The 20,779-nt window shown below is 46.5% G+C and overlaps 1 protein-coding gene across 2 annotated transcripts in view; it reads right to left on the bottom strand.

Annotated features, from left to right (window-relative positions):
• mxi1 (max interactor 1, dimerization protein) overlaps positions 1–20,441 on the bottom strand; it is a 30,964-nt gene extending 10,523 nt beyond the window's left edge. Inside the window, exons 1-3 of one of the 2 annotated variants that reach the window (XM_061064831.1) lie at positions 20,042–20,441; positions 17,555–17,660; positions 12,632–12,661 (exon numbers count right to left, since the gene is read on the bottom strand). In XM_061064831.1, coding sequence (XP_060920814.1) covers positions 12,632–12,661; positions 17,555–17,660; positions 20,042–20,270 — 365 coding nt within the window. In that variant the 5' untranslated portion in view covers positions 20,271–20,441. Of the gene's footprint in view, positions 1–12,631; positions 12,662–17,554; positions 17,661–17,844; positions 18,345–20,041 lie in introns of those variants that run through there. The other variant, XM_061064839.1, reaches the window with a different exon arrangement.
• Positions 20,442–20,779: the final 338 nt, after the last annotated feature.

Below are 20,779 nucleotides of genomic sequence, written 5' to 3'. Positions count from 1 at the left end.
AGCTAACATGAATCAAGTGTCTTTAACGCAGAGCATCATTAGCGCAGGCTTTTGTCTGCATTGTGTTTTCATGGTGTTGGATGAATGGCACTGCGAGCTGCAGGTCGCCTGAATGGGGAACTCTTCCTTCAGCTGCGGTGGATTACATAACACGTGGCCGGTCGCTAACAGGACCTCTGCTCCAAACTGTCACGCACAGCGGGGAAATCCAATCCCCCTCTCAGCCCGCGCACAAGACAACACAGAAAAGCTGTGTTTTTCCGCATATTCCGAGGAGGGACAATCCTGGGCCGGGAAGCCAGTTGACATAACGTGTTCCATTATGTGTTGTTGTTGTTGTTGTTACCATGCAGGTTTAACTGAGTAAACAGCTGCTTTTGAAATCCCACGCTCTCTCTGTCAGTCTTAATACAGATGTATGAAGGAGCTGGTTGTTCAGCACGTCTGAAGCTGCTGCTGATCTCACACATGATTGTGGGAGTTACCTGAGACTCAGAGCGAGGCCGATCACAGAAGCATAGTTTGTTTTGTTTTTTGTAAGATATAGATTTATTTAAGATAATTTATTATTTATTTAATATAAGATTTATTTTTGGGCTTAGTTTACCCTCTGATTCATTATCCGGCAACACACTTCAGAGAAATGGGAGTCAGGTGTTTTCAATCCTACAGACCAGAAGGCTCACCAAAGACTCAGTCGACAACGGGGCGCTTCCCCTCGACCAGTCTCTTTCTCTTGTGTTCCTGATGGACCTCCAGATGGGTTCGCATGCAGGCAGCTCCTTTACTCTCTGACACTTGCCTTGCCTCCTCCTCCACCCTCATGTCACACCTCGACTCCACACGACTCACATGCACTACCTGCCCTGTTTCTTCCCCCGTCGTAAAAATGTAAACATTTTCTATTCTTGCTCCAGTTTGGTTTCTTCAGATCAAATCTCAGACACGAGAAGAATTCAGATTAAATCTTCTCTCCGACTATAACCGTTTCACTCGTGTCTGAAATGTGTCAAACGGCCTCCGATGTGACTGAAGCTGAGTCCTTTTTTTTTTTTTTTTAAAACACTTTGAAGCTCCTTGTTGGTTTGGTAGCGCTGCCCACTCCAGCTCTCACAGAACCCACGCACACCGTGTGTACATCCCTAGTCTGTGCTGCAAACAACAGCTCTACACTCGACCACCCTCGCCATCGCATCGCTCTCACACATACGCTGAGTGCATGAACCTCTGAAGGTCACACACAGGACGCCACAATGTACATGCACATACACACGTTGTGATATCTGATCTCTCAGTAGTGTGTGAAAACCAGCTGACAGGGAGAAGCACAAAGCAATCATTCAAACATCAGGAGATGACGTCTTCAAGATGTTCTAATGTCTGTGACGAGGATGAAGAAGTCATCAACAGGCTGCAGACCTGATCCAGGACAGGTTAGAGTTCTCCTTCAGAATCATCCTCGTTAAAACACTAAATCAGCCTCTCCCAAACTGAAGACTGTCGTGGCCCACTTTGAAATACAAAATGAGACCGGGGCCCGTTATAAAGTAAAAGTCTTGACTACAGCTCCCTTTCCCTTTTTACCCTTTCAGTAAGGGTAAAATATTGGACATGACAACATGATCTTATGCAAAGATAGACACAAAAGTTTACTAAACAGATAGTAAAATATCATATGATATTATGTCCATGAATAGTCATGACAAGCCTTACTCTGTTTGAGGGGTTGGCTCATGGTAAATATTGTGATATCTTTTTTATTTTTTACCTGGTGGAGGCCTTTTCGCGGCCCGCCTGTAGTACCCACACGGCCCACACTTTGGGAAGCACTAAATCATGAACAGCCGATTTGATGGAGCCAGACGTTGTTATTATCAGGCTTCCACTCAGGCGCAGGAATCTCGATAATAAACGCTGGAACTCACCGACATTTCATTTTCAACATGTTTTGAGTCATCGATCTGGTTCCCTTAAAAGTCTCTCTGCTCATTGGTTGTACGCCTTCCTAAAGGCTAAGGCTCTATTGGTGGGATTCAAGCGGCAAACTCGAGTGTTGAAAGTGTTGAGTGTTCACTAGAGGCTGCCTGCAGAAGCCCCATGAGTACCTTAAAAAGCCGTTTTTACAGCAGAGGTTAAACTATACACATCTTGAGTCTTCAGCCTCTGCACACGGGGCGCAGAGGAATTTTATTACCTCGACTTTACTCTGACTTATTTCCACATAACGTCTTGCCTCCTGAGACTGCCCCCCTCGTCTGAGGACAAAAAACTTCACGCTGTGAGGGACATGTTTGAAAAAGACACTCACAGCGTGCCTGATATTGTATTATTTTTAAATCAACGTGTGCATCGAGAGAGAGGCCTGTCGTTTCCTGTGGGCGAGTATCGAGAGGAAGAAGAGAACGAGCTGAAAATAGGTGAATGCATATTCATGAATGTGTTCTTTGTGTGTGAATAAAATAAATGGAAATAAAAAAGGGAACACCACCTGGGCGTGACACACACTGAATCCTTTTTTTTCATTTTTTTTTTTCTCCTCTCTGCTATTCAGAAAACAAAAGCCGCCTGAAAACAGCGCTGACAAAGCCACCTGCTCAGTTTTCATCCAAAGGCCTCTGAAAACCAACGCTGTGCGCAGACGCACAGGGCGGGCGGGCAGAGGAGAAATGGACGGCTGCCCCAGATTCCCAACTTGTGAAGAAGACGTGAATAATGGATAACTTCTCAGGCCGTCCAAGATGTCTGACATAATTACTGGACATGCTCTTAGAGGGGAGGGTCGCATTGCAAAGCCGAGATGCCGGTCAACACTCTTCACTTTGGCAAAGCCCACATTCTCTCAAACCCATTTCACACACACACACACACACACACACACACACACACACACACACACACACACACACACACACACACACACACACACACACACACACACACACACACACACACACACACACACACACACACACACACACACACACACACACACACACACACACACACACACACACACACACACACACACACACACACACACACACACACACACACACACACACACACACACACACACACACACACACACACACACACACACACACACACACACACACACACTTTGACCTACTTCTGATGCATGCAGAGGGGGAGGACATCTGACCCTTCACCCAGTTATTACACTAATTACACTTGGTGGTCAATCTGCTAAATTGACATGCTAGAAGAAATTAAGCCATCGTTACTGAGGGCTTCTCGTGCACGGGGAGATGGAAGAACTTGACTCTGCTTTTGTTCCTCTCCTGCATTTACTCCTTCTCTGATGTCGGGCTTGTTTAAAAGCCGCCGCGGATCAAGATTCACCGCCATGTCGCAGATTACCGGCGTGATTACGAGCGTTTTGTAAAACAAAGCCTCGTTTAAATTGGACTAAGCCCTCGTCCATTGGGTGTAAATTATCTCTCTGTGTGGAGGACGGCAATTAAATCAAACACGCACACTGTGGAGGTGTCTTTACGTCCTCTGATTCTTATTTTCTGACTCCATTACTGCGTGGTTGAAAAGCAGCCAGCGTCTTCTTCACTGAGATCATACTCAGTGAAACATGTGAAACAACATGTGAACATGTGGCACGCTGATCCAGGCTCTGCAGATGGCGACATACAATATACATGGGGACATGGGACATACATGGGACTCGGTCCACATGGCTGCCTATACATTTCATCCCCATAATGCTTAGCAGCATAATGCAGCTGATCACTTCGGAAATGTTAAAGACGGTTAGTCCATTTACTGTCAAATAAAGAGGAATTATTTGACTCTGAAATCAATCAAAACATTGCAGAGTGCTGTCTCTCATATCTGGCAAACCGAGGGGCGTCCAAAACGACCGTGTGGGGGTCTCCTTAAAACCGCCTACCTTCTCTGGTCCAAACAAATCCAGAGCATTCAGAACCAGAATCTAAAGTTAGAAGGAGGACATACTGGCTGCTGCATTGTTGTCAGAGAAGCCAACACTTCAACATAACATGTTTCTTCAATGTCTGATCATATAGTAAGGTCACTTTATCATTTCACTGATTGGACCTTTAACTTTGGCTCGTGTCAGTAAAGTTTTTCTCGAGTGAGATCCAGTACGCAGACTTCACCCGTTTATAAGCATTTCAACTCAAACACAATGGCTTCCTGTGTTCGCTCGCCACCTTTGTGTACTGGCTCGCTGACTTAACACAAAGCACGCTTGTTTTCCTGCCAAGGATGCTTCTCCTAGGACTCTCTATGTTTTTTTTTTTTTTACCCCCCCTGTGTCTTTCTCCCATTCTCTCTTTGACAGAGGGGGTGGGGGGAGGGGGGGTGTCATTCTCTCCCTCCTCCTCTCACATGACCGCTGTCGGGTTGCAGAAGAGGTCACATGTTTATCCATTCAGACAGTGGCACCTGACTGAAAAGGGGGAAACTAGCACTCACTCGTTTGCCTGCTGGAACAATCATCAAACAGCGAGCAGCCCGGCCGCTAACTGGCGCCGGCTGTATGTGCTTCACCCCGCTCCAGCTTTATTATGGGGGCTATAAATGGCAGGTTCAGGAAATGACAAACGCAGATGGAAACACGTTTTTTTTATACGGTGATTATAGGACGGTGAAGTCATTATTCTAGGTTTCCCCTCTTGTTCAGGCACTTCAGGACTTTAAACGCTTGTGGAGCTGAGTATCTGTGTGTAAGCGCTGAAAGTTACACGTCGTCCACTGCTGATGCGTCAGTCGGTCCGTCATGTTTCCACACGCACGCCAGATTAGAGCAATCTTTGGCCGGCGGCGATCGCCGGCTCTCTTTCTCTGACAGACTGATGCTCCCCTCATCTCCGTTATGAAAGGCGGACAGATGGGATAGTGGGATAGACGCAGAGTCAGAGCGAGATAGTAGAGAGTGAGAGATGTAGAGAGTGGGGGGAAGGGGGGGGGGGTTCTGTGTGTAATCTGCCCAGAAACTAGCCACGGGCACAAAACCAGAGCCAGACTGTCAGACGAGTTCCAGCGAGTTTAGCTACGGGGAGCGACTCAGATCTACTCGCTCGCATCAACTTCTGAATCAAATTTTTATATCAATGCGACGACCTAAAAATGCACGACACAGAAGCATGCTCCACATTCATCAACCAGTGACACCCCCCCCCCCCCCCCCCCCCTTGCTGACAAATCTGAGGGATGACGGGAAAGCTCATCTCACTCCTGCACACAGCGACTGCTTTTTCAAGTCTTGGAAATTAAAAAATATCACTAACAAGTCTTGGAATCGTTACGGGAACTCTGCAGCACGATGACCCATATTCCAGTTACATGGAAGTGGAAGGAAAAGAAAGGAAATGCAGAATGGGTGAAAAATGCATCGCTTGCTGCACACGAGTGGGAGGGAGAGGGACTTTTATATATCTGTGAGCAGTTAAGCAGTTGTGACCTCAATCCCAAAAAAAGAGATTCAGAGTGCGTGGAGGAAGAGCGAGAATCTTTTCCAACTGCTTGTAAAAGATTCAGGGCTGAGACCGCACTGGAAACTGTGGAATAAAAAACAAACGAGACGGGCTCAAGAATTGATTAGCACTTAGAGGAACCTGCCACCGCTCAACTACCACAAGCAGTTAATAAAGTGAAATCGTTGATTACTACGCAGACCAATGCAGCCGTCACACTCAACCCGATGAAGCTACAAACAGCCATGCATGATGCATAGCAACAGAGCGGGGGGGGGGGGGGGGGGGGGGATTGAGGACAGATTGGGAGGAGAGGAAACTGAGGAGGCTGAGATCGAGCAAAAGATGGGCGAGTTTGGAGGCCAAGGGATGAAAGTGAAGTGCACACACAAACGCAGAGTTCATTTGAGTAAAGAGGAAGCAGGGGTGGGAGAGGGTGAGGGGGGGGGGGGGGGGGGGGGGGGGGGCTGAAGCCCATCACTAACACACGGATTAGTTCACACGTGCACACTGCCTTTTAATCTGCTCCACTGACAAAGGTTGGAATAGAGAGAGAGAGAGAGAGAGCGAGAGAGAGAGAGAGAGAGAAAAGAAAGTAGGGGGGAGACAAAGAGATGGAGTCAACGAAAGTGATGTTAAGCTAAGTAGAAACGGAGAGGGGAGGGGGGGGGGGGTAAAAGGTGGAGGAGAGTACATGCCTTTAGGTGCACTGTACATCGGTCGCAAGAAGTCAAGCCGCTATCTTTGGCATGAGCCTCAGATCACGTACTGGATACACCAATCACGATCCATCGCTCGTGTCCAAATCATTTTTTGGAGCATTTGGTCTTGGAGTGATGGAGTGCAACACCTGACTTAAACTGGTGATGTTGCAACTACATGCAGGAGTGCATTCAGCTCCTCTGGCACCAGCTCTCCATCCATCTGATCTCTTCCTGAATCCTTCCCCACACAGCGCCACACAGCGTCCCTGAACCACCCTAAACCCTCACGCTCCCCTTTAGCCATGTGTGACTCCCCGAGTAAGGGCAGAGGCTTTGGATTAAAACTCCAATATGGGCCTGGCTCCTAAAAAATGTGCCTGCATGGTGTAAAGCTCCGGAGAGCCAGCCAGATGTCGCCTCTGGGGACATGGAGTGGGGGGGGGGGGGTGTCCCATCAGACCACGTCCTCTTCCAGATGTGTGTGATGTGTTTTTTTAATACATCCAAAATAAAGAGGGGGGGGGGGGGTTAGGAGTGTAATCCAAGTGATTACATGAGAGTGTCCGAACACACAGAGCCACACTCTCGCTTTCTCCCTCACCTTGATTAAACTCGCTAAGTTACTTAACCCACTTGGCACGCTCGCTGTTCCACTGAGGGCAAGTTCTCAACACCACAGAAAAGGCAAAAAATGAAAGTGAGCGAGTGCCCTGAATCAGAGAGCATGTGAGGTAGATGTTGCGAGCGTTAAAGGGTGGGGACTTCTCTTCATCCCGCTGTGCTCATTGGTGAAAAACTCCCATCTCTGATTGGTCAGAAGGCGGTAGTGTTTTCCCCTTTTTCCCCAGCTGTACGACTAAAAATAGAATCTGGAGTCAGATTTAGTCTAATTGAGTCTGTCTTGTGTATTTAACAAGCATCCTATTTTCCCCCCCTTTCTATCTTCATCTCTCCTTAAGGTACAGATTAGGTTAGCTTGGCTGCTCACGTGACAAGCTGCTCATAGACAGAGGAAGGAGAAGACGAGCATTTCTTCCTGGAAGTGGATGTAACCACAGCCTCATCCGATCGGCCCAATGTGGGCTTATTCAACCTTTTCAACATTCCTTTAATGGCACAGGCTGCACATGTAGCTAACATAGCCCGAACATGCATTCCCTATTCCAGATTGTTTAATTGAAACACCTACAAACAAGGTCATTCAAATCAAAAGTAGACCATGACGGCGCCCTGAAAGTGTGCTGACTGAGCCCGTATGCCCTTATACGGCCTTGTTCCCGTTCGATGACACCGTCCTCCCATAGAATGCTGTGTGCACACACTTTTTCAGGATAAGGGCACAACAAAAAAAAGACGTCAAGATAACACAAGTCAAGGGTCAGAAAGGGGAGACCGGTCTGGAGTGAGGGGGCGGGGCTTCAAGTGCCGACATGCGCTCCCCTGTGTGGCACCTTTTTTTTTTTTACACCTGTCCACAGAAACATCAGTGCAAAGTCCGACTCTGAGAGCTCAATAAAAGGTGACTTTTTATTTTACACTTTCTTCTTCTAGCTGACAGGAAACCAGCAGGAACACCCGACCACAAAACACAACGCTGTGTACCAAGCCAAGTCCGTTATACGGGGAGGTTACCGCTGCAAGACTCAACCACAGGAAGTGTTGCGGCTGATTTCAACAGGATGCAAACACCGCAAAGAGTCCGCTTGAGCGGCTACACACCAGACGACTTAAGGCCTCTGCAAATAGTCAAAAGCCACCGCCACCACCTCTCAGCCAGGATTTAGTCCGTATTGTTTATCTAATTTTCTGTTTTTTCTCTGACAGCAGAACAGTCAGCTGACAGCAGGACAGTCAGCTGACGACATCCAGCGTCCTCCATGTTTGTTTTCTTCTGAAGTCATGTTTGATTTAGATCTCGTGTCTTCAGGTGTGTGGTCTCTCAGTGTGGCTGAATCGTCTCGTGTGTGCGGTCAGATTACGATGTTGAATAATGTTGAAACCGTCCTCATGTCTGTGGTCTCCCACAGCCAGCTTTCCTTCTTTCATCCTCTAGTTTGTGCCCCTTATCTCTTGTCCAGTCCAGCCACTTCGGCTCATTAGGAAGGTAGAATCTGGTCGATTTGATCAACACTGTTTGTCTTTAAGGCTATGGATTTTTCTATTTTCCTGACATTAAAGGCGAGTGTCTCTCTTTTAACTGTATGTGAGTGACCCACAGAGAGCGCTCATTCACAAAAACCTTCTCCTGTCAGATACCTGGCAGCCCAGCAGACTGGTGGCATTTAGAGGTCAATCAATGAAGAGTCATTCACTCCTCCTCCACCTCAGCTACACAGAAATGATCACTTCTGTTCCCTGCTTCAGGACGCTTTCCTGTCGTGCAAAGTGAAGCTTAGGCGAGGTGTCGTCTACGTCTCGAGAGCCGACATAGCCGTTACAGCTGGCTACCCTCCACTCTGGTCTGGAAAGAGGCGGACATGTCACCACAATGCAGCCGTCACTGTTGTTACTGTTGTTACTGTGTGACTGTTTGTGGTGGCTGGTCCTGCCCCGATACAGGCTCATGTCTCACTGTGTTAATCACAGGGCGGAAATGTTCCCCGTGCTCATGCTGACACAGTGGGAGTTTGGATCAGGCTTGCGTGCTCAGGGCTTCCTTTAGTCAGGTGTGTTTAACCTATCCCTGTGCTCATCCCATCAGCCTGCCAATTACATCCTCGTCCTCTGACAGTGTTGTAAGCTAAGCCAAAGTCAGCTACGCTGTTAAAGACTAGCACCGGGTGGCTTTGCAGAGAGGGGAGGGAGGGGGGAGGGCGTGCACGTGTGCGTGCTCTAGCTGGGCTCACCAGACCAAAGATCAAGTCCCTTAAGCTTGCTTTTTTGAGCCAAGAAAAGCTTACAAGTCGTCACGTTGGTCAGAACAAATGGTCCCAGTTTTAGGCCCTGCAGCGAAGCCGGAGAAAAGGCTGCACTCACTGGGACGACAAAAAAAAAAAAAAAAAAAAAGACCGGTGGAGCAGTTCAGCTCTCTTCATGGAGCGTAAGCACGCACAGCGAGAGAAAAAGTAACCGAGGTTGATTCATGTTGAACGCTCAACCAAGCCCAGGGTTGGAGGGATGGTACCGGATGTATCGCCCGCTGGTTAGAAAGAACGGGACCAACATGAAGGCCTTCACTCCCAACAGATATGAAAAATGTGACATCTTTTCTACTGATGTTGACTGAAATACACGTCAAAAGACTCTAAGGGTTATATTTGATGAGATATGTATGTCCTGTATGCTGAATCTTCTGAACCACAAAACAACACTCATGAACATCATGGTGGAATGAACTTCCAAACTCCATTTGATCTGCAGAGTCCCTCTGCACCTTTAAGAAAAAGATAAAGACCCAGCTCCTTCATGAATACCTACTAACTTAATGATGATGGTCTCCATATTATTGATGATGATGATGATGGTTGTGACGATGTTTTTTGTTTGATAATGACAACTTATAAGATGGTTTCTATACTGATTAGAACTCTCAAGAACTGACATCACTTCCTGTCAGCACCTGTGTGTCCAATCGGACTCAAAGCTGATTGTTTGCGCTTACTGACATTGTTCCCTTTTTTCTAGATCCTTGCTTGTGTTGTACTTACTCTCTGATGTACGTCGCTTTGGATAAAAGTGTCTGCTAAGTGAATTGTAGAATTGTAGAACACCAAAATCAAAACCTCTAACAGCGGAGAGAACGCCCACGCCAATCCAGAAGTGATAGCAAATAATGCATGACGAGAGGGCCGACCCGAGCCTTTTTAATATTCCACAGGCGCACACAAAAAAGGTGTTTAATCTGCACTGTTTGAAGAATCGAGCGGAAAAGCTAATATTGCTCCTGCTGCCGATGGCACCGCGGGGAAAAACAATTTAGGCCTCGCCGTGATAAACAATATTAAAGAAAAGGAAACGGGTCAAGGTGGAAGAGGATGGGGAAGGAGAAGCAACACTTCTTGTGGATTTACTGTAGCAGGTAAACGCCTGTCGTATTGAGTCTCCATAAACAGAGTCATGAAACAACAGGTCAGATTAAACTGAAGCTGTAAGCACCAAAACAAACACACGTTATCTACCTGTTTTAAAGAAAGGGGGGGGGGGCTAAAAGGCAGACGGCTGTGAGATCAAAGCGCTGGAGCTGCTACAGCGTTCATACTTTTTTACAGTTAAACCCTTCTTAGGCGGTGTAATTCAGCAGCGACATGTGGAAGTGAAATCGGGCTGTTTCATGATCAAAGCAGCAGAGTCACCCCCGTTATCTGGTCGCACAGCAAGGAGCATCTGGAATGTGATTTTCTTTCCCGTCTCTCCGGGTCCCTTTTATCCTCGTCCCGTGGTCTCTGCTGTCACGACGAGTCTACTCATTGCGGAGGTTATCGAGACCTGTGGTGGCAGATTGTCTCACCGGCAGCAGATAAGCATCGCTGATAAGTATTGGGGGGGGGGGAGGAAAGTGCCCGAGTGAGGCCGGACCACAACGGAGCAAAACTTCATTTTACAAGACTTGGAAGTCTGCTGAAATGGAAGCTACCGTTGTGGAATCATGCTATAAGCCTGACACACTCGAGTGAACAACTACGCCTGATACATATAGCTTACAGCGAGGCATGTGCTTACAGGGAATTGGATTAACTGCTGGCAAAAAAGGGGGATTATAAATGATTCTGACTTTAAGTGTGCTTCTAAAAAAATGGATTACCATTTTCAATTCAGCCCTCTTTCTTTGCTAATGGAAATTCAAATTTAACTGGTGCAGGATGAGAGTGAAGCAATAACAACACGCTCAGTGTGTCCCGCTGGAAAGGTAACACAAGTGGTGGGGGGGGGGGGGGGGGGGGGGGGGGGGATCTGGATCTGGTACAGGACGGCCTGTTCCCAGCACTGTAATCAGCTGCTGTTCTCTCTCTCTCTCTGTCTGCATGGACCAGCATGGTGGAGCCCGGAAAGGGAGGAGGTAGAGGATGCAAGTTTCAATGGGTGTTGTACTCATGACAGGAATAAAACAGTGATGATGTCAAACACACCAAAGAGGCTGTCGATCATCTTGTCAGTCCCTTTTATAATGCATGCACGTTCATTTTCCCGTGGTAAAGTTATCTTTTAATGGTTCACTGCATTAACCACTAATCAGTGCTGCAACAAGCCAGCTCTGATCCCTCCCGCTGTGCCACCTACGGGCCTTACACAAGTCGCGTCTGATTGGAGGAAGAACTGCAGGCCATAAATGGCCACAGGAACAAGCCTTACTACGAAGCGGCTCACTGCAAGAGTGTAGTAGGAGTGACGAAAAACAGCCTTCACACTGCTGTAGGAACAAACATCGGAGCTTTTTAAAAAAAAAAAAAAAATGTATTTGTGTGGGAGGAACACTGGGAAAAAACGCATCCTCGCACAACGGGTGCTGCAATCTGCCGAGGCCAGTCAGCTGAGCGGCCGGCCGGCCTCGTGTGGCATCACATATGAGCATCGAGATGACACATCAACTGCTGTCTAAATATAACTCACTGGACGCCTCTCCTTCCAATGTTCCCATCCTTTTTGGACGAGGCTGCCAGGGAGGATGGTGAGAAAAAACAGGCCGAGGTGATATGTAATTACACTGAATGGATCCAGCCTCCCACATCCTCTCGGTGTACCCACACCCTCACAGATAATGAAATGGAAGGGAGGCTTCTTTGTTTTTTCATATACCATAAATCCTGTAAGTCTAGCCGCTCTTATTCATGGTGTCAAAGAAACCTCTTTACAGCAGGACTCTTAAAGGCTGCAAAGTCACCGAGCATAAACACCAGCGAGCACTCGATGTGGGTGGTGAACTCCATCAGATAAGGGCTTCTAAGAAACCAGTGTTGGCTCCTTTCACAAGTCATGTGGTAAACCATCACAAGCCAAGGTCTCCCTGAATACCCCACATTTCTTCCACTGGAGATTCTATCTTGAACGCAGAGATATAGCTCAATGTGTGCAGGATCTGACAACAACTGAAAGGACTTTGTGTTCAGATTTAGGGATGAGGTTACATCAACCACATCTTTCCATCAAAACAAACAGTGAACTTTTGACTCTGCTCTGCCTGCATGCAGCCTCGCCTGTCTGTCTGAGTCAAAGCTCTTAACCTGGCAATCAAGCTGTTGCATAACTCTAAAAAGGTGCAAAGAATGTGTGCACAAAAAGAGGAGGGAGATGAAAAAAGAGAGAAGTGTATGTCCTTTACTCTGCACAGCTGGGTCACCTCGTACTTTTGATTTTAAGGACCTGTTGAAGAGGAAGTGCCGGCTCGACAAAAGGGCAAAAACCATTGTGGGAAACAAAATGAAAGTAGGCCAAGGTGAACTTATCACATGTCATGGCAGAGTGAGCGTGTGTCTGCAGGCGCTGCTTTTATGATGATTTGATGCTAAAATGCAAACTTACCTATTCTTCTCCAGCTCATTATGTGTGGACCTGCAGAGACAGAAAACACAAGTTGTCAGAGCGGACTTGAACACGCTCCACGTGCAAAAACTCAGGCGCAATAAAAAAAAAAAAAAGGAGTTTATGATATTAATTATATGAGCGCGATAGTCAGGGGCCGAGAGAGACATGGTGAATTACCTTGTCAAATCTGATTTACAGAGTTATTAATTACACCCAACGTGACCAACTTTAGGCTCAGCGCTCTGGAGCCTTTACACCAACATATGTCACCGTGACAACCAGGACTTCACTGTGGAGTTACACAGCCTCTTAATAATGCACTGCACTACTTTGGCTGTGTGTGTGTGTGTGAGCGTGCACCTACACATGCACACTGTGCATCCAGCACGCAGGGTTCAGTGCTCTGTTAATAATGTAAAGTGAATCAGCTGGTTCCTAAGAGTCTCTTTGTGTGGCGACATGCTGAAGGGAGACGACCAGCTCTCCTCCTGATGCTTAAAATGGCCAAGTTCCCATTCTCACACACACACACACACACACACACACACACACACACACACACACACACACACACACACACACACACACACACACACACACACACACACACACACACACACACACACACACACACACACACACACACACACACACACACACACACACACACACACACACACACACACACACACACACACACACACACACACACACACACACACACACACACACACAGCACCTCGCCTCAAGGTGCACACGTTTCAGCAGGGGATGATGGACTCGACGTCCTCCGAGTCATGTACGCAGCTGCTCTCTGCACTGGTGGTTATCAATACTGCAATATGCTTTTCTGAGCTCAGCTTTCGGAGGAAACAGGAAATATGAAGAAAACAGAAGATAAGAAAGAAGGGATGGAAGGGGGGGGGGGGGGGGGGTGGCGTCCAAGGCCTGTGGCTCAGTGTGTAAAGAACTACCTCAGAGGACATTAGTTTTTCATGTTGAATTATTTAGACCAATAAAAACACCATATGTCTCGATTTGAATACATTACTGGTCATGTAGTCGAGTATGCAAGACTGGATGTGAAGTCAACTGTGGCAGTGTAATTGATTTAACATGACAGGTTCCATGGCCAGGTTGAGTGGCTGCTATCACAGCAAAACACGGCGCTCATGGAGGAAGCCGGCCAGCCTGAGCCGTCCCTGCAAAACCTGTGAGAGCCTTAAGTGCTCGCACGCCTGCTCTTGACAGGTTTCAACTTACATATTCTACAAGCTCGTCCAAGTCATGCATGGCTGTGCTCTGCTGCAGCCAGTCACACGCAGAAATCACAAAAACTGAGAAATCCAAACAAAAATCTGTTCAGCTTCTCAAAAAGCAGGATACAGTGCAGAAATGATTCTTTGGAGGGAAACTGATGAGTCAAAGCATTCCATGATCAGTGCAGGCTTTGATGAGCATGCCTCCTTACTTTCTAACACTCCACTGATATCTGTGACACTCTGTGAGTACGAGACGTAGTTTGGCTAACAGAAGACAAATACTGAGGAGCACATAACCCACGTCATCATCTGTCGCTGTGCTTACACCGTCCGTGTTGCTTGGAAACCCTTGTCCGGATCTGTAATCTCTTACAAACCGGCATTTCATCACAATCACCTTCTGTGTGTTTTTTTGGTTGAGTATCACTCTCGGAAAGATGAGAAATGTTTTTGTAACCACGTCAGTGTTCTGCTTCATCTTGACAATGACTGCAGGAAATCACAGGACAGAATTATTGGACGCAAAAGAAGATCCTAGTCCTTAAAGAGGTAGAGTCAGAAGCTTCCTCCTTCAAAATAAAATAGAGCAGCTTCCTCCTTCAAAATAAAATACAGACTTCTCCTTCAAAATAAAATACAGACTTCTCCTTCAAAATAAAATACAGACTTCTCCTTCAAAATAAAATACAGACTTTTTCTAAAGTGAAGCTGCTCCATTGTCCCTTCTGGGCCTCCATACATGTGTGGTGATGACTGTGTCTGCAGAGACTCTGTCCTCTGACTGGATTTTACTGTTCTGCTTTGTTCTGGTTGACTCGGGACGTTTCTGGGTGGAGCTGGTGTGTTTCCCTCAGCCAATGACAGCGCAGCAGGTGAGTTTAGGAGACCGGTGAATATGACGGACGTGGACGTAGCAGCAAAGAAGAGAAGATATAATCAGAGTGAGGAGAAACACCAAGCGGATAAAGCTCGTTCTAAAACGAGGGTGAACCTTGTGTTGGTTTTTACCCGTGGACGTGTAGTTGGTCTGCTTCCTGTTGGACAGGCAGGTGACAAACACCAGCGGTTAGCTTGCAGTGTAGCTACAAGCAGTAAACGTACACACTACGTCCTGCAGGGAGGGTGGAGGGGCCCAGTTTGAATGTTTACAAACATATCTACTGACTCCTCCTTTAAGTCAGTTATAAAACAGACAGCCACGGGGAAGCCTCAAAGTTTGCACAAGGAGGAATCACCACAAAACCTGGTTCAAGTCCCCAACAATCACTGAACATTAGCGCGACCTCACATTCAGAAGGCTCAGTTTATTCAGCTCGCTCAACGCTCCCACTGGCTTTTATCATCACACACTTCTTTAACGACCTCTCAAATCAACCACATGTGTCTGGAGCTCAACAACAATGCAGCACAGATTACAAACTGGCTCAAGGCCACGCTAACGTGCAGCAGAGTCCCTCCTGTAAGTGTGCAGGTATACGCACCGACAGAGTGGGTCAAGGAGATAAAGCGAGCCTGCTATAAACAGTATATAGAGGACAGAGTCAGATAAGCCCATCACTTTAAGCCTCCACATGCTACTGAGAAGTTAGCTACAGCTGGACTGAGCTCCTGCCACCCTGCAAACTGTGTTTCAAACACTGCTACAGTTTGTCTAATCCCTTTCTATCAGCACTGAGTTCAATCATATTTTAGCAGGTCTCAGTGGATGAGGTTTTGGTTGTGTTGGTAGTTAAACACAAATCCTTCCTCGTCTGTGTTTGTCATTCACAGACTGAAGACGATGAAGGTGTGACTTGTAGATTCCTGTGGACGCTCTCTGGATAACGTTCTCATCATACAAGGTGGTGAAAATGACTCACAACTTAAGTCTCATACCAACAATATTTCTCGCCCGTGTTGGCCTTCTCATTAGTAGAACTGTGAAGTGAAAGTGGACCCTAAAGACACAGAACCGTGCCCCATCGGTGACCTGACACCTAAAGGGACATCCAAATAATGTCGTTTAGCGAGGTGTGCAAGTCCAGCGAGAATGAAAGAATCTGCACCACGACGTGAGGATGAGAAATGGTGTTAAATGCTAAATGGTGTTAGAGATGTGAGCATGTCCCTGCAGAGAGCAGGACTACATGTTGTTGTTATTTCCTGTCACACCGTAGGAGCTGTGTTAAGACTTGGTTACTTTGGACAGAGTACATTTATAGATATATTTATGAAGAATCCTCCCCAAAAGGGCAAACTCATCAGAAGCTGTATGAACAGCGCCTCAGACCTATATCTGATCCTGACTGTTGCCATGCAGAACTAGGCAGCGCTCAGCGCTTGTGATGAGTAATGCGCAGTTCCTGTTTGTGGCCCGCTCTAACATTAATATTAAAAAGGATCAGAGAGAGAGAGAGAGAGAGAGAGAGAGAGAGAGAGAGAGCATGGAGGGGTTTGATGCATGACAGTGAATGGATAGATTAATGTAAGCAGCATAGCATCAAGAAAAACACAATGACATGGGGGTTAACTTGGGGGATTCTCACCTGCTTCCCTTACTCAAGTCTCTGTTCTCAAAGAAAGCACTGTGCCTGACATGCACCACGATCAGCTAACAATGTGATTATCTGTTAAATGAATGTTCATCAACACACATCAACAGCTTTCTGAGAGCTGTGTTTGACACACACATGCTTATCTTTGCAGGTTATATTTGCATCAAAGTGGGATAAATGTAATTACTGACTGCCCTAAGTAAACATCATCAGTGGAGAAAAGCCTCCAAGTGTTCACCTTTGGATGTCTGCAAACAACACCGGCCATAAATAGCTGCTTTCCCCCCCTTTAGGGCACAAGACAAAACTACTACTCTCTCCCACAGTGAAGAATACATGTGACATGGAGGGAGGGGGGGGGGGGGGGGGGGGGGGGGGGGGGGGGTATGCATGGAACAGAAATAATTAAAGGTATCTTAGTGGAGCTGATTCATGTGTTTATTTATCTGTGGTGGAGAGGACGTTACAACATCAGAGTGACTTGTTTTTCGTTTAGAGAGGTCGTCACTTTCACCACGGTCCCTAACCTCAGCCACTGCAGTCCGTTTGACAATCAGCTGATGAAAAGCGAGCAGAGCTGTTGGTGCTTCCCCCTCCCTCCTCTCTCCCTCTCTCTCTCCCTCTCTCCCTCTCTCTCCCTCTCTCCTCAAGCCGACAAAACAGCGCTGTGGTCGGTCATATGTGCACATATTTACCAAACAAGTTTCTACACGTTTGAAGTCTCTTCAAACAAAGCCATGCAAACTCACTGTTAAAAAAGACCGTGTATGTTTTCATGTCAGAAGCTGCAGCCAGCTCACAATGACGCTCACAATGACGCTCCTAATGACGCTCCTAATGACGGCTCTCCTGTTTAACAAACGAGTGAATGATCGCATGCTGAGTGCATCAACACAGCGCAGAGTGCATGTAGTAAAACAGACGGGTTGAATCACAAACATCTGCAAGAAACACCAAATATATGAATATATGAATGTTATGAATGTCATCTTGTGTTGGACCTCATAGTATCCCATATTGAAGACTTGCACCATGCATGGCTGTCATCTCTTCTGCCTTCCGTAAAACATCTCTGATGAAGAGTGTCACCCGGAACAGAGCGTGCATGACGGGTTCTTACTCACCTATTGTGATTACTGCTGAACTTCTTGTTTCGGAATTTTCTTTGCCTCTGGTAGTTTGTGTTCTGGCTGTTTGACGGAAACGTCGATGCATACCCGTGCTCACACTCTGTGGACAGAGAGAAAGAAAACGTTATGCTGACTTTGGGACAGTTTACAGGTGACACAGGACAGGTAGGCTCAGACATCCGTGGTGACAACACTTCCTTCTTCTTCTTTTAAATGCACAGCGTTGGGTTATAATCAGCAGGCAGTCACCCCCCCTTGAAATGACATTTAAATGTTTAAATTACCTCTGTCTCTCCTTTCTAGAAACTCCGCAGCTTCTAATAACCTTTGGATATTGATTAGTTGAACAGCCGTCATTCTTCCCTGAGGCTGGCTGTCGTTAAACGGACTCAAGCTTTGAACGAAACGTCGGCTTTGTCGCTTTTAAATACAAAGAAGACGACACGTCGGTTATTACTGCCTCTGAATTCACCCCGACGAAACCAAAGAAAAAGTCGTGTTAATATTGAAATCTCCGGTGGTTGTCGAGAGGAGAAGAGGAGGTGGAGGAAAAGGATCTAGTGGTTCCACGGTGGCAGCCGACAGCCGATCCTTTGCTCGCTTTTAGCCTTTAGAAAACGTCAGCCTCGGCGTATGAAAGTATGAAAAGTTTGTAGGAAACAGGATATTAAACGGTTATAAAAACGCATTAAAAACGATATAAAATCCCCCGAGGGAGCCCGGAGCCAGCAAAGTGCCTGCTGCTGCTCGTTTCCTCCTCTCTCCTGTTTGTTTACCTAGCTCCACAGCTGAGAGGCGGGCACCTGACGGGCCGGTCTGCGCGCAGTGCTTTCTGGGAAACCGAGTCTATCAGTGCGGTTTTATAAAATGCCAACAATTATGACAAATTTCTTGTCTTAGTCTCTACGATATGTGACTAATCAACCAGAAACAGTGCTGCGTTATTGAAGGATTTCACTTTCATTAGAATAACTCAGTGTAAAACTTAATGTGTCTGTTAGTAAGAGTTTATTACAGTCCATGTAGGGCATCACACATTCTTAAAATGTGATAATGTTGTTGATCTTGTTCATTTTAATGGACTTTATTTTTCTGCTAGTGATGATTAAGCAGAAATTGTGCCTAGGTTAAATCCATAGGTTACATCACGAGAGTCAACATTATATTAGGTCGTCTTCCTTTTAAAAGGCATAGATGCTTTTTATTTGTCAATGATTCCAAACATGAAAAAGACAGCTTTGACTAATCTGTGAGATAATATTGCTTCAACTGAACACAAATGCTCCTTGTGTCATTTAACCCTCTGATGATTATTCTGCCCGGTCTCCTCTTCCTCAAACTGCCGCGTAAATGCCTACAAATCCCATAATGCACCAGGGCAGTGGGGGTGTACTTGCCGGCTGAAGCCAGGCCCAGCAACACATGACGTCGCCGCCGATCGGGCGTCTGATTGGGGGGCGGCTTTGACAGACTTCGAGGGTTGAGCTCGCATCTGACCAATCAGAGAGGAGCGTTGCGCCATGTGGAAACCAGTGCGACACGCCCACACGTAGCAGGAAGCAAACAACCGAGAGAAGAGCCGTGTCGGTGCAGAATTCCCACGTTTCTTTATAATAATCCGTGTTATTTCTCAATAGGACTTTTGCAACGCACTTGGGCCCATGTACTCGACTATTCGGAGCTAAATATTCGAATATGAGAGCGAGGGAAAAAAAAACGTTGTCTGTCTTTAAATAATGGCTTGTTAAGGGGAAGGGAGGATAATCACTCTTATTCTTATAAAATCATCATTAATGATCCGCCATTGAAATCTATTTTAAGGCCATGTGCAATAGGAGGGGGGCAATGCAATCTGCAACGCAACATCTTCTGATTCCTCATAAGGTTGCACAATATTTAAGCCAACACATTAAACATCCAGACCACACGGTTATAAATGCGTTTAATAAAAGCCTGATCAGCATGCAGGCTCGTCTTGTTTCTCTGCGCTTTATCCATAAAGTTCAGGATTTTTTCGATCGTGTGTGCGGGGGCACAATGACATCATCCTGAACTGAGTTGGAGGGCGCTGCAATGTGGCCAGATTTATCATCTCGGATTGGAAGCCAACCTGCACACCCACACTCACCCCGTGGTTATGTTAGGCTATATCAAAGCTTTATTTATCAATGCTGTGGTATTAAATATAGTGCTGGGAGTTGTGCAGCAGCAGAGCGATGCACGGTGCAGATAAAGCAGCTCAAACACTTCAGTAAACATTCATAAAGCATTCGTTTATCTTCTCCTGTAACTGCAATGGTTATATCACTCATATCAGGCTGCTGTGCTTCTAGCAGGCAGTGGTACTTAGTTGAATGAACTCAGCTCTTTGTTGTCTGAGTCTGTTGACAATGAAGTCTTGTTTTCCTGAAATTCAGTGGCAAATGAAAAAAAAAAAAAAAAAAAAAAAAACGGATCAAACGCAGCAACAAATAAACTCACTTCCGTCCTTCCTGTCGGAGCTCTCCAGAAACCGAGCAGCCTCCAGCAAAACTTGTACGTTTTTCAGAAAAGTGTCGATCTGCTCCATGTGGGAGTCTTTGGAGTTGAAGACGTCATTGAAAGGACAACTAGACATATCGAAATCCTGCTGATCCAAGAGAGACGCGTCGGAATCGAAGAAGAACTCCTCACTCTTCAAACTTCTTCTCTGCCTCTCACTTTTGGCCATTTTTCTCCCCTCGGTGTGTGTGTGTGTGTGCTGGTTTCTGTTCTGGTGACGAGCTGAGCGCAGTAAACAGTGAGGCAGCGACCAGTGGATGATGCTGCTCTTGTCAGATGGTTCCTCTTTCCTTTTTTTGCGTTTTTATGAATGCGGGGTGTTTAATGTGGAGCAGTGGCCAATGTCAGCGGATGGTGGTGCATGGGAAAACCAGAGCCCGGCCCCCCTCAGCCTGAGGAATCCGCAGGGTCCTAATGCCCGTCAGTCTCAAAGGTATTAGCAGTGCCTACTATAAGTAGAATACACAACTTGATGACTTGAGTCAGAGTCAAGCAGTAACCTCCGGGGTTGAAAAAAAAATGAAGCCGATGCTGAAGTGTAAAATCCTGCAGTTCCTTGAGTGTCCACTAGAGGCTGGCTGCAGAAGAACAGGAAGTCACATACACACCCATTCTAAAAAGCCTGTTTTTACAGCAGAGATTAACATGTTTACAGCCTGGTTAAAAAAAAACAAATAG

The sequence above is a fragment of the Labrus mixtus genome, chromosome 2, assembly GCF_963584025.1.
Source record: "Labrus mixtus chromosome 2, fLabMix1.1, whole genome shotgun sequence".
Taxonomy (NCBI): Eukaryota; Metazoa; Chordata; class Actinopteri; order Labriformes; family Labridae; genus Labrus; species Labrus mixtus.
The sequence above is the reverse complement of the archived record's forward strand: the minus strand, read 5'-3'. Positions and strand labels throughout refer to the sequence as shown.